The sequence below is a fragment of the Chiloscyllium punctatum genome, chromosome 46, assembly GCF_047496795.1.
Source record: "Chiloscyllium punctatum isolate Juve2018m chromosome 46, sChiPun1.3, whole genome shotgun sequence".
Classification (NCBI taxonomy): domain Eukaryota; kingdom Metazoa; phylum Chordata; class Chondrichthyes; order Orectolobiformes; family Hemiscylliidae; genus Chiloscyllium; species Chiloscyllium punctatum.
Genome location: NC_092784.1, coordinates 50597179 through 50610227, shown reverse-complemented (window position 1 = coordinate 50610227; position 13049 = coordinate 50597179). Strand labels below are relative to the sequence as shown.

The 13049-nt window shown below is 43.1% G+C and overlaps 1 protein-coding gene across 1 annotated transcript in view; it reads left to right on the top strand.

Moving 5' to 3' along the window:
- The window catches only part of xab2 (XPA binding protein 2), a 48988-nt gene that overhangs the window by 15062 nt on the left and 20877 nt on the right, over positions 1–13049 (top strand). The window contains exons 8-12 of the mRNA XM_072564209.1: positions 621–772; positions 3396–3515; positions 5305–5436; positions 8129–8260; positions 9123–9236. Coding sequence (XP_072420310.1) covers positions 621–772; positions 3396–3515; positions 5305–5436; positions 8129–8260; positions 9123–9236 — 650 coding nt within the window. The remainder of the gene's footprint in view (positions 1–620; positions 773–3395; positions 3516–5304; positions 5437–8128; positions 8261–9122; positions 9237–13049) is intronic.

Below are 13049 nucleotides of genomic sequence, written 5' to 3'. Positions count from 1 at the left end.
CAATCCATTACATCTGTGCCATCCAAGTGAAAACTTTTTATGAAGCTCTTGGGTCACACCCCGTAACCCAAAATTAAGCAACTTGAAATGCAGGTTGAAGATCCTTCTCAAATGCAATCATCACTTTTGCCTCTAATACCCATTCAAGCTGTGAATTCCAGATACCCACCAATTTCCCTCTCAATTTCTCCTCTACTCCTTCCATCAATTATTTTAAATTTCTGTTCCTGACCACTTAACTTGTGCTTTGAGCAATGTGTCCTCCCCACCCATTCTACCAAGGCTTGTTTCAAGTTTGTGTACCTCAAATTCATCTCTCTCGCCCTCTTGTTTCAAAGAAAACAGCCCCAGCCAGTCCAAATATTTTCTCTTGGCTAAAGGCTACAACCTCATAAATATTCCAGTGACACCAAGTCTTTCCTGCATTAGAATGATAAGAATTGTACTCCAGTTAGAGCTTATCTGGTGTTTAGATAGTTCTAACATTGTTTTATGAAGTTTAGACAGTAAACTCCGTTATGTTTCTTGATGGGGGTTATACCCTGATGCTGACGTGTACTGTGAGGTGATCACCGACGCGGCCAGTAGCAGTAATACACCTGTCCGCTTGTTTTTAACAGATGATATTGATCTGGAGCTTCGATTGGCACGGTTTGAGCAGCTTATAAACAGACGTCCCCTCCTTTTGAACAGTGTACTGCTTCGGCAGAACCCCCACAATGTACATGAGTGGCATAAGCGGGTCAAACTGTATGAAGGAAAACCGCGAGAGGTGAGGAACTTCTTCCACAGAATCCTCAAGCTTGCTCCTTGACCCTTTTAGAATAAACCCCACAACATGGTGCAGAGGAGATATGCAAGAAGGTTGCCGGCTTGCAGGGTTTGAACTGTAGGGAGATGTTGAATAGGCTGGGGCTATTTTCCCTGGAGCCTCAGAGGTTGAGGGGTGACCTTAAAGGAGTTTATAAAATCATGAGAAGCGTGGGTATGGTGAATAGCCAAGGTCTTTTCCCTAGGGTAGGGGAGACCAAAACTAGAGGTATAGGTTTAAGGTGAGAGGGGAAAGATTTAAAAGGAACCTAAGGGGTAGTCTTTTCACGCAGAGGGTGGTGCGTGTATGGAATGAGGTTCCAGCGGAAGTGGTGGAGGCTGGTACAATTACAGCATTTAAAAGGCATCTGGAGGGTGTATGAATAGGAAGGGTTGAGTGGGATATGGGCCAAATGGCGTCAGGTGACTTTGGAATATCTGGTCTGCACGACCAGTTGGACCAAAGGGTCTGTTTCTGTGCTGTACAACTCCATGATTCTTATGTTGCACTGAATAAGAGAAATGAGAAATAGTCCCTTTCAAAAATGCAGGATAGCCTGTGATATGCCTGAATTCTGGTGACGAGTCTGTTATTTCCAAGTTGTTAATATGCTGATTTCAATTTGTGGAAGTAGGTAATGAGGTAAATGACCTACTTTATTAAACTAGTCCAAAAAGATACAGGTCAGCGAAACATTTCATCTTGCACTCGCCACAACAGGCTCAAGAATGCCAAATTTCAGATGAAACAATAATTTGTACTGGATGAGAAAAGGTCATTGATCGGTTGGCCAGTCAACCTTGACTGGTTGCGATGTTTCCACACAAAGCACCAGGAAACTAAAATTCCCCACAGTTTTTAATTGAAAAGAGTGCTTTGTCTGGACGCGTTTGTTTTATCTGTACGGATCAAAGTGGGTCTCTCTTGTGAGCGATCCTCAAAATTCTATCCTGCCAAGCAGCAATATGTAAACCAATCTACATACAATTGATCCATTCTTCCCCATACTCAAACACGTGCCATCTGACTATATTTAACCTTGAAACTTCACACCTGTCTGTCTTTTTCCTGATACTTGTAATGTGCAGCCACTAAATTTAGTGTCACTTCTGAATTAATCTGGCCGCCTCTACCTAGAGATATCCTCCTGTCTCCCAGATTACTCCATTTAATAGAAAATTATTCTGCATTGCAGATGTCGCTCACACCAAGTATCATTAAGCAGTAGTAATTATTTCCAGTTCAAGGGTTGGGTGGTTTAGCTGATTTGTAAAAAGTAAGAGAAAGAAAATGTAAGAATTTAATCACAGGTACTGAGTTGTTAATAATGGGTATACTGTGTCGCCTGTGATGGATACTATAATTACACTGTCCTTTGAGTTAGGAATGTTTTTATACTTCAAGGTTTACTTTAGAAAGGAACTATTACAGTAATTTGTAAACACTTACAGCTCACATTTAGACAGAGGGCACGTGGCTAGTTCTAAGTTGTCCTGTAATCTTCCTATCCATGTCTTTTTTCCAAGGTGTCAGTTGTAACGAGCTTGAATGCATATTGGAAAAGTCAAATGTTCATGTGGAAAGTAGACGTTTGGTAACTTGGTGGTCTACTCAAAGTGTCTGTCATTGTCATTTATTGGCAGTTGCTGTGCGTGAGCTGGTGTGACAGAGACAAGAATAGCAGACCATTTTGTCCCCTTGACCCTGTTCCACCACTTCATGAGCGCGTGGCTTTTTCTTGCAACTTTCTTCAGTGGTGCAGTATCTCCTCTGCTCCTCACTCTGATACCGGGAGCACCATGTCAGTTGTGGCACAGTTTAGATCAGAATGGTGCTGGAAAAGCACAGCAGGTCAGGCAGTATCCGAGGAGCAGGAAAATCGACTTTTCAGGCAAAAGCCCTTCATCTGGAATGGAAGCAGGGAGCCTCCAAGGTGTAGAGATAAATGGGGGAGCGGTGAGGCTGGGGAGAAGGTCGCAAAGAGTACAATAGGTTATTGGGGGTGGGGATGACGGTGATAGGTCAGAGAGGAGGGTGGAGTGGATAGGTGGGAAGGGAAATTGGCAGGTAGGACAGGTCATGGGGACAGTGCTGAGCTGGAAGGATGGAACTGTGGTGATGTGGGGGGAGGGGAGCTGAGGAAACTGGTGAAGTCCACAATGATGCCCTGGGGTTGAAGTGTTCCAAAGTGGATGATGAGGCGTTCTTCCTCCAGGTGTCGGGTGGTGAGGGAGCAACGGTGGAGAGGCCCAGGACCTGCATGTCCTCAGCAGAGTGGAAGGGGGAGTTGAAATGTTGGGCCACAGGGCGGTGGGATTGATTGGTGCGGGTGTCCCAGAGATATTCCCTGAAGCACTCTGCGAGGAGGTTTCCAGTCTCCCCAATGTAGAGGAGACCACATCAGGGGCAACAGATACAATAAATGACATTGGTGGATGTGCACTCACTTTTGCCTTGTTGTGGCACAGTGCTTTGTAATTCCACACACCCTCTTGCTACATCTAATCAGATGACTTCATTTTGCTTTTAAAAGGTAGGAATTGAAACCTTTGATCTACTTGTTTATCGCTGTTCTGCATTACAGATCATAAACACGTACACAGAAGCGGTCCAGACCGTTGACCCGTTAAAAGCCACCGGAAAGCCACATTCGCTCTGGGTTTCGTTTGCAAAGTTTTATGAAGAAAATAGTCAAATTCGGGATGTAAGTTGTGTCTTTGTTGTATCTTAAAGCTTGAGGGGATGATGCAATAGGTTTGGTTATTGCTAGACTGATGGGCAAGATTCTGGCTGCAGGAACCCTTTGTGCTCTTCATCCAGTTCCTGATGAGGCTGGACCTCCACAAAAAGGTAGTGATTAGATAGTAACTGGCAGCCTCACCAGAGGGAAATGAAATTATTTGGCAGATTCGCACAGTAGCTTTTTTCTGAGATCTAGAACTGAGACACCTTATTCAGACAGCATAGAAAGAGCCTGGAAGTGCTTGTTTTATGACCCTATATGCTTGAAATGGAAAGACTTCCATGGCAACATTTAAAAGCCATATGATGAACTGCTGTGAAGTTGCCAGTGTTAGACTGCAGTGGACAAAATCTGAAGTCACATTTACAGTCCAACAGCTTTATTTGAAATCGCAAGTTTTTGGAGTGCTGCTCCTTCGTTAGATCATGTTGGACTATAGAATCATAGAGGTGTACATCTTGCTAACCAGTCTCCCATGGGGAACCTTGTCGAACACCTTACTGAAGTCCATATAGATCACGTCCACCGCTCTGATATTGTCAATCTTCTTTGTTACTTCTTCAAAACTTTCAATCAAGTTTGAGGGACAAGATTTCTGACGCACCAAGCCATGTTGACTAAGCCTAATCAGTCCTTGCCTTTCCAAATACATGTACATCCTGTTCCTCAGGATTCCCTCCAACAACTTGACCACCACCGATGTCAGGTCTATAGTTCCCTGGCTTGTCCTTACCACCTCTCTTAAAATAATGGCACCACATTACTATAACCTGGTGTCGTATGATTTCTGACAGTGAGGTGGATGGAGGGAATTTAGCAAATTCAGATATTTTCACCATGTAACAAATGGTGCAATCCATTTTAAGTTCTGGTGAAATGTAGAACTGGAGCTTATCTTTACACAGTTCGTTAAGAAGGTATTTGCGGTAATGCACATTCCCAGCATACACCTCCAAACTCAGCCACCTCAGCTGCAGAAATATAAAGAGAGAATGCTGGACCAATTTAGCAGGTTTGGCAGCACCTGTGGGCAAAGAAGCAGAGTTAACTTTTTGAGTCCAGTATGACCTCTTCAGAACTGAAAGTAGCTGGAAAATAGTTTTTGTGCTGTTGTCAGAAGTTGTGAGGCAGTGGAAAAGAGGAGCAGGTGGAGCAGATGTTTATCATCCTCAGAGCAAAAGACAAAGGGAGTGATAATGGTTAAAAGAGAGTGAAATTGTTGCAAACGTTAGGTTTGGAAAGGAGAGAATGGGTCCAATGAAAACAGGAATTGCTGGAAAAGCTCGGCAGGTCTGGGAGCATCTGTGGAGAGAAATTAGAGTGACCCTTCCATTCTACTGAGAGCAAAGCCAACAAAGCAAAAACAAGACATGGCTGTTTTTAAACAGAATGGCAGACAAAAGTCATGCTCTGAAGTTGTTAAATTCAACATTGAGCCCTAGAGGCCAAAAGATGCCTCAGCAGAGAATGAGGTGTTATTCCGCCAACTTGCGTTGAGCTTTGTTGGAACACTGTAGCAATCACAGGATGGCACTGTCAGTATGGGAGTGAGGTGATTAAAATGGCAAGCAGCTGGAAGGTCGACCCTTGTGAGAGTTTTATTTTGCTGGGTACTGCAGCTCTTAAATATAGTGAGCCTCGCCAGTGATGTGCAGTCAACATCAGCCTGACATTCGAGCATCGCTGCTGTGGCCTGACTCCCTTGAAAAGGGCAGTAAACGTTCCTGAGTTGCATCTGCTTCTGTTTCAGGCTCGAACCATATTTGAAAAAGCCACAAAAGTAAACTTCAAGCACGTTGATGACCTTGCCAGCGTTTGGTGTGAATATGGGGAGATGGAACTGCGGCATGAAAACTATGATGAAGCTCTTCAATTGCTGAGGGTAGGTCTTTGAGTGTCCATTTGAATGACAAATGTGGAAACTGCCGTCCTTCCACACTCTGGTCTACGTGTGACTCCACACCCACAGCAGCGTGATTGACTCTTAATACCCCTCAGGGCAATTAGGGACAGGCAATAAATGCAGGCCTAGTCAGTGACTCCCGTGAAGGAATTTTTAAGAAATTCAAGTACAGTTTTAAATTCAAATAATGTGTCTTGATTATTTTATATTACAGGAATGGCAGCATTCTCTCAGGTCGGTTCACTGCATGTCCTAAATCTAAAATGACGGGTGGGTAAAGGGATTGTGGCTCACTTTAGAGGAAGTCAGTGGTGTAGTGTCAGTGTCACTGGTCTAGTAATCCTAGTTAATGTTCTAGAGGCAGGGGTTCAAATCCCACCATCAGTCATAATCAAATGGTTGTTAGACTCGATGGATTGAATGATCTCGTACTGCTCCTGTACCTTTATGGGCTTATGGTTGCCATGGCAACTGGCTGTAATTAAAATTAAATTAATACATTCAATAAGTTAACAAGAAAGAAAACCTGGAATACAAACTAGCCATGAGTAATGGTGACCAGTAAACTATAATCGTTTTCTTTTAAAATTCCATTGGTTTTGTCCTTTAGGGAAGGAAGTCAGTCCTCCGTACCTAGTCTGGCCTACATATGACTCCAGTCCCACAGCAACATGGTTGACTCTTAACTGTCTCTGAAACAGTCCTAACAAGCCACTTGGTTCAAGGCCAATCAGGAATGGGCAATAAATGCTGGCTAGTGACCATAAGATGGAGGAGCAGACACAGGCTATTCAGCCCTTTGAGTCTGTTCCGTTAGTCAGTGAAAGCATGGCTGATCAGATAATCCTCACCTTCACTTTCCTGCCTTTTCCCCATAACCATTGATTCCTGTATAGAGTAAAACTCTGCTTATCTTGGCCTTAAATATTCTAACAACCCAATCTCAACACCCACATCCCACAATTAAAAAGCATGCTTTGTCTTTGCCAGTTAATTGCAAATCTTAGTCATCTGGACCTATGCAAATACAGAAATGGATTTATAAATCAAGCAGTTTTTTTTAGGAGGTCCCTTTAAAGAATTACATCAACGGTGGAAAGATGTGGGATTCTTTATAAAGTCGCCATAGTCTTCCCAGTCCATTGGGTTGCTCCTTCATTTATAGAGAGAGAGAGAGAGAGAGAGCCAACTGATTGTAGTTTAACCTTAGAGTCACCATGCCTTCGGCAAGGGGAGAGATTGAGAAGGAGAGTCATAGAGATGTACAGCACGGAAACAGATCCTTCAGTCCAACCCAATCTAATCCCATTTGCCAGCACTTGGCCCATATCCCTTCAAACCCTTCCTATTCATATACCCATCCAGATGCCTTCTAAATGTTGCAATTGTACCAGCCTCCACCACTTCCTCTGGCAGCTCATTCCATCCACGCACCACCCGCTCTGTAAAAAGGTTGCCCCTTGGATCCCTTTTATATCTTTCCCCTCTAACCCTAAACCTATGCCCTCGAGTTCTGGACTCCCTCACCCCAGGGAAAAGACCTTGACTATTTATCCTATCCGTGCCCCTCATGATTTTGTAAAGCTCTATAAAGCTCAGCCTCTGATACGTCAGGGAAAACACCCTTAGTGATATCCTCAGCAGGTATGGGAATTGAGCCCACACTGGCACGATTCTACATCACAAACCACCCAAAACTAAGCTAATCGACTCCCTGATTCTGTGCAGTCTTATCTCTGACCCAGCCATCTGTTTTTTTTGTGGCTGATGTGTTTGGAGCATGGGTCATTTTGGTTTTTTTTTGGTGGGATGTGGACCAGCATTTGCTACCTCTTATTGAGCTGAGCTGTCAATTCCAGATTGTATGAACTGAACTAAAATTGTCCAGTTGTATCTACATTTGCAGCCGTAACTGAGGTGCACCTCTAGATTACAAGTCAGTGATGTTACTCCCTCTCCTGTGGAATTGTGATGATGTCTGATTTATACTTCAGAGATTTTCTGTCCAATGAACAATTTATGGTTTAAAACCAGACCGTACCAGCATTTGAATTTCTGAATGATGGCTGTTTAATGCCAATCTTCCACTCCATCCTTTCCTTGCTCGGTCTTTGGTGAATGGTACTGCAGTTTACACAGTTTCACCAGCAGATGGCAATATCAAACTAACTCAGCAAGCTGCTGCCTCTGAAGAAATGGCCTTCTTGACTCCGTGACCGAGTTTCCTGCTGCTAATTGTTCATGATTGTTTCTAAACTTTTGGAGTTTTTTTAAATCTTTGGCAAGTCAAGTTAGCAAGCCTGTTAGCGAAGCAAAGTCTGTCCTTTAGTCAAAGTGCAAGTTGTTTTCATTTTAAGAACAGATGATGTGTAATGAGAGTGTAGGTCAGTGCAAGTGGTTCGTTAAAGATGCCCAGACTGGCTTTAGTCTGGGTCATTCTTTGGTAATCAGCGCTGTATTTATTTGAGGTGGTTTAGTGCACCTTTTGTTTGTTCATATATACAATATAGTTTTCTGCGTGTTTGTCCCTGCCTGTGTACCTTCTCCTAGCTACCTGTGTGCCTGTTCATCCCTGTTTGTGGAAAACTCCATGTCTGTGTGTCTCACCCTGTCTGCCTGAAGGAGCAGAGGCAAACTTAAAATGTCTATTTTGTATTTCTTGCCTCCGCAGCGAGCCACTGCAGTACCTGCAAAGAAAGCTGAGTACTTTGATTCAACAGAGCCCGTCCAGAGCAGAGTGTACAAGTCACTGAAGGTCTGGTCCATGTTAGCAGATCTGGAGGAGAGTCTTGGCACTTTTAAGGTGATTTAAGTCCTGGCCTCCTTTTGTTTTCTGATTTCACATGTCATAAAGCTATTTAAATTTAACTTAATTGGGCCATATCTTATTTTTGTTTTAACCTGTGATGTTGGTGGAAAGTCATAGGGTCTTGACTGCTGCGAGCTGTATGGAGCTTGCTGCCAATCTAGTGTGGCCCCACACCACATCTCCATTGTTATTACGGGCACTCGTGTGCAGGAAAAGATTGGTTGTCGGTAACAGCACACATGCCAAGCTGTTGAAAACTGGCATGCTCCTGTCATACGCTCCCCTGGAGTGCGAGACAGTCTCTTTTTACTGTGCAAACACGAGTGATCCTCCTGTGATGGAAACTGCATCATAGGTTAAATATTAAAATATCCAAAAGTGGGGCGTGAGTGCAGAAAACCTCATGAAGCAAAACAAATGCATTTGAAGCAAAGATGGCCAGGTGCAGAACAGGTTCCCCTTTAAAATTGTGTGTGGTAAGTGAAAAAAAAACGTGGTGGGAGCCTTCTCAGAATCATGGCCTGGTTAGAGCATGGAAAATGGTCATTTGGCGCATCCTGTTTGTGCCTGTTATCTGGAAGAGTAACTCATCTATTCCCTCTCCCCTGCCTTTTCCCAGTGGTTCTACAATTTCTTCCCCTTCGGGCAAGTATCCAATTTTCCTTTTGAAAGCCTCCATTGAATCTGTCTCCGCTACGTTCCTAGGCAGTGCATTCCAGATCCTAACCACTGACTCCATAAAGGAATTGTTGTTTTGCTCAACATGGATTAACAGAAGGCGATCGTGTGTATTTTGTTTCTTAGTTACTGCTTAATTAATCTTATTGTTTTTAAAATATTTCTGTTTTCAAACTAGTCCACAAAAGCGGTTTACGATCGGATTATAGATCTCCGAATTGCCACACCTCAAATTATCATCAATTACGCAATGTTTCTGGAGGAACACAACTACTTTGAAGAAAGTTTCAAGGTGCGTCACTGCTTTTCTTTCTGTTCGGCGGTTCTGGGCAATAGATTTTGTCTTTGCAGTCACGTTTGCTCTCTAAATGTTTTTTTTTTAAGATTAGGAATAGAAGGGTTGTGTCTTTGAAACACTTGTTAGATTCCAAGCCAGAACGGGAGAGCATCCAGGCATCTGTTGGAAGGATGTTGGCTTCACCCCTGTTGGCTTCAATTCTGAGACCCATGAAACCCAGGTCCTCGGCATGGTGATCAGCGTGGGATATGTGGTTGCGATGTTCTTGTATAGTGACTGGTTTGGTACTACTCACCTGTCAGAAGCCTGGTAATGGAACAGACTCATGACATTGTAGACCTTGCAACCCAAAAGTGTGTTTTCAAGAAAGATGACTTCGAGAAAGTCAAAAGCGAAAAATACCATGGCTCAATTACAGCTGCATTCATGGTGTCAGATTATAGTAACAATTCTGTAGAACCTCACTGCTTCTAACTGGTTAGATTTAATGCCTCTGCTAACCAGCACCACTTTTCCACATTGCCTTGTACTAGTTGAACTTTTGAAGAATGAGGCATGGTCTTATTGTCAAATAAGGTGTTTAGGCACTGGATGGGTTGGATACCCAGAAGTTCTTGCCTCTTGTGTGGGAGCCCAAAAACCAGAGGCATAGTTTAAGAATAAAATGTCTCCCTTTTAAGATCACACGGCACCAAGTTATAGTCCAACAGGCTTTCAGAGCGCTGCACCTACATCAGATAACTGTGGAGCAGGATCTCAAGACACAGAATTTATAGCAGAGGATCTCAGTGTCTTGCAACTGAAACGGTGCATTGAACCAACCTAGACTGCTGTTAAGTCTTCCATCTTTTTGGAATGGGTTGCAGATTTCTTTTGCTATAAATTCTGTGTTTTCTGATCCTGCTCCACAGCCACCTAATAAAGGAGCAGTGCTCCGAAAGCTAGTGTTTCTGAACAAACCTGTTGGACTATAACCTGGCGTTGTGTGATTTTTAACTCTGTCCACCCCAGTCCAACACTGGCACTTCCACATCATTCCTTTTAAGACGCACATGTGGAGAGTTTTTTTTTCTGAGGGCCATTAGAGTGTGGAATTCTTTTCCTCAGAAGGTAGTAAAGGTTGGGTCATTGAATTAGATACTTGATTGACTTGGGAGTTGAGGCTGGTGATGTGGGAAAGTGGAGCTGAGACAGTAACTGCATCAAACATTGACTGTACTGAAAGCACTAAAAGCTCAAAGCACTGAATGGCTCACTCTGAAGTTCTGTGTTCTGATATTAGCCAGTGCCTTCTATGAGGGCTGCCAGTGCTCAGACTGGGGATTGGGTATGAGGTGTTATCATTGCAGCTTTGGAATAAAAACCATCCAGCTTATGAATGAAATTGAGATGCCAAAGAATTTAAAATCACAAATCCAAATTCATTCCAGATTTAACTCAGCATTTTACATACTCTGTGAAGTTTGTATAAGTGAAAAAACTAAGTATCAGGCACCCAAACTGCAATTTAAATGTCAGTACACATGATCCAGAAAATGACAAAAGTTAATTAACCCTGCATGCCTCCAATATTAAAAACCACATCTCCTTCCCTTGTGTAGAGTTTATTGCCGTATCCTAGCAACAATTTTCAGTTGAGAGCAATACCAGCTTAATGATGCTTCGTTTGTCATTATCTTCACTGTCATGCTTGATGTATCCTCCAAAATTGTGCTTTTTGCTCGTTGGAGTATTGCATTTTTGATGGGCAAATAAAAGATAATTAGAGGCACGCAATTAAATATGTTCTGATTGCTCTCCCCCTACGCTGATGATGCGATGTGCCATTGAACTGTTCAGTATTAAACTCAATCACAGAGAACAGGAAGGCCATGTTTTCAATAAATGCTGCCATCAGTGCAAGTTGATGAAGGGGATAAGTGATTCTACAATTGACACTGTCTCTGCTGCAACATTGTGCCACTCCCGCAGTACGTACAGAGCTGGGAGTGTCAATTTAGAAGTTATCCTTGATTGGCTAGCGTGGGATTGAGCCAATGACCAGCTATTCATTGACCCACGACTGATGGGAATTTAATTTGTTTTAATTCATTCATGGCTGGGCCAGCCTTTATTGTCCATCTTAATCACGCTTGAGAAGTTAATGGTGAACTATCTTCATGAACTGCTGCACTCCATGTGGTATAGGGGCATCCACAATGCTGTTGGGATTAATGGGTGATCTTCAAGTTGGGCATACATAACTGATGGAGTGTCACAAGATCAGTCCTCGACCGCAATTACTTCCTATCTATATTAAGTCCAAAGATATGCAGGTTAGGTGGATTGGTCATGGGAAATGCAGGGTTATGGGAATAGGAAAAGGGGGGTGAATCAGGCTGGGATGTTTTTCAGAGTCAGCTGTATGGACCCGTTGGGCCAAATGACCTGTTTGCATGGTTAGAGATTCTATGACAGACTTTGGTGAGGGGGCAGAGTATCCCATTTTGCTGACAATACAAAAGTAGCTGGGAAAGTATGTGATGATGAGGCCATAAGGAATCTTTATGAGGCTAATAAACAGGTTCAGTGAGTGGGCAAAAAACCCAGCAGTTGGAATTTAATGAAAGAAAGTGTTGGATCATGCACTTTGATCAGAAGGATCAAGAGACAAACTATTATTTAAATGGAGGGAGAATCCAAAAAAGTACAGCACAGTGGTATCCAGGTGTTCTTTTGCATGAAATACAAAATGGTAACATGTCGCTGCAGCAAGTAATTAAGACATCAAATGGAATTTTGGCTTTTATTGCTGGAGGGTTGGAGTTTAAAAATAGGGAAATCTTGGCGCAACTATACAGAGCATTGGTGAGGCTGCACTTAGAGTACTGCATTCAGTGTGGCTTCCTACATTTGAGAGGACATACTAGAGACAGTTCACTAGGTTGATTCCTGGGTAACTTATCAAGACCCATCTAAACAGGCCAGCTCTTTTTTTTTATTCATCAGAGTTTAGGAGAGTGAGTAGTGATCAAGTTGCAATGTACAAGATTCTGAAGGGACATAACAGAGTAGTTATTGAAAAGATGTTTCCACTGGTGGAGAATTTTTAAACTAGCAGACATAGTTACAGAATAAAGGAGCGCTTTAAAGCAACTGCAAGAACTGCAAATGCTGGCAATCTGAAACAAAAACAGAAATTGTGAGAAAATCTCAGTAGGTCTGGCAGTATTTGTGGAGAGAAATCGGTTAACGTTTCGGGTCCTTCTTCAAAATCATTTGGGAGCATCCAGCTGAGGTGCTAAGGAATTTCTCCTCCGAGGATGGTGATTGTGTGGAATTCTCCAGAGAGTTGGGGAGGGCTAGGTCACTAAAGCTAGTTAACGAGGAGGTAGGTAGATTTCATTTTTAACTATCAGGGAATTGAGGGCTGTGAGGAGCTAGTAGGAAAGAGAAGTTGTGGACTGGGGCAGATCACCTGAGACATCACCTTTCCATCCCGAAATTATTCCCAGCTGGAGGGATAAGGGAGCAGTTACATGGGAACACCACCAACTACAACTTGCCCTCCAAGCCATTGAGCATCCTAATGGATGCCTTTCTTTTAACGTCCTGAATTTGTTTGCATTGTTGGTCAAGCGAGACCAAATGGACTACAGGAGGTCAAGAAGGTGGCTAAGCATCAGCTTCTCAAGGACAGCCAGCAATATCTGCATCTGATTAGTGATGGACGAGTTTTATGTTTATTTGTCCTTGGGCTGAGGTCGTTGTTGGATGGTCCATCTCTAGTCACCCAGGAGAAAGCACTTTTGAGTTATTGCCTTGGAA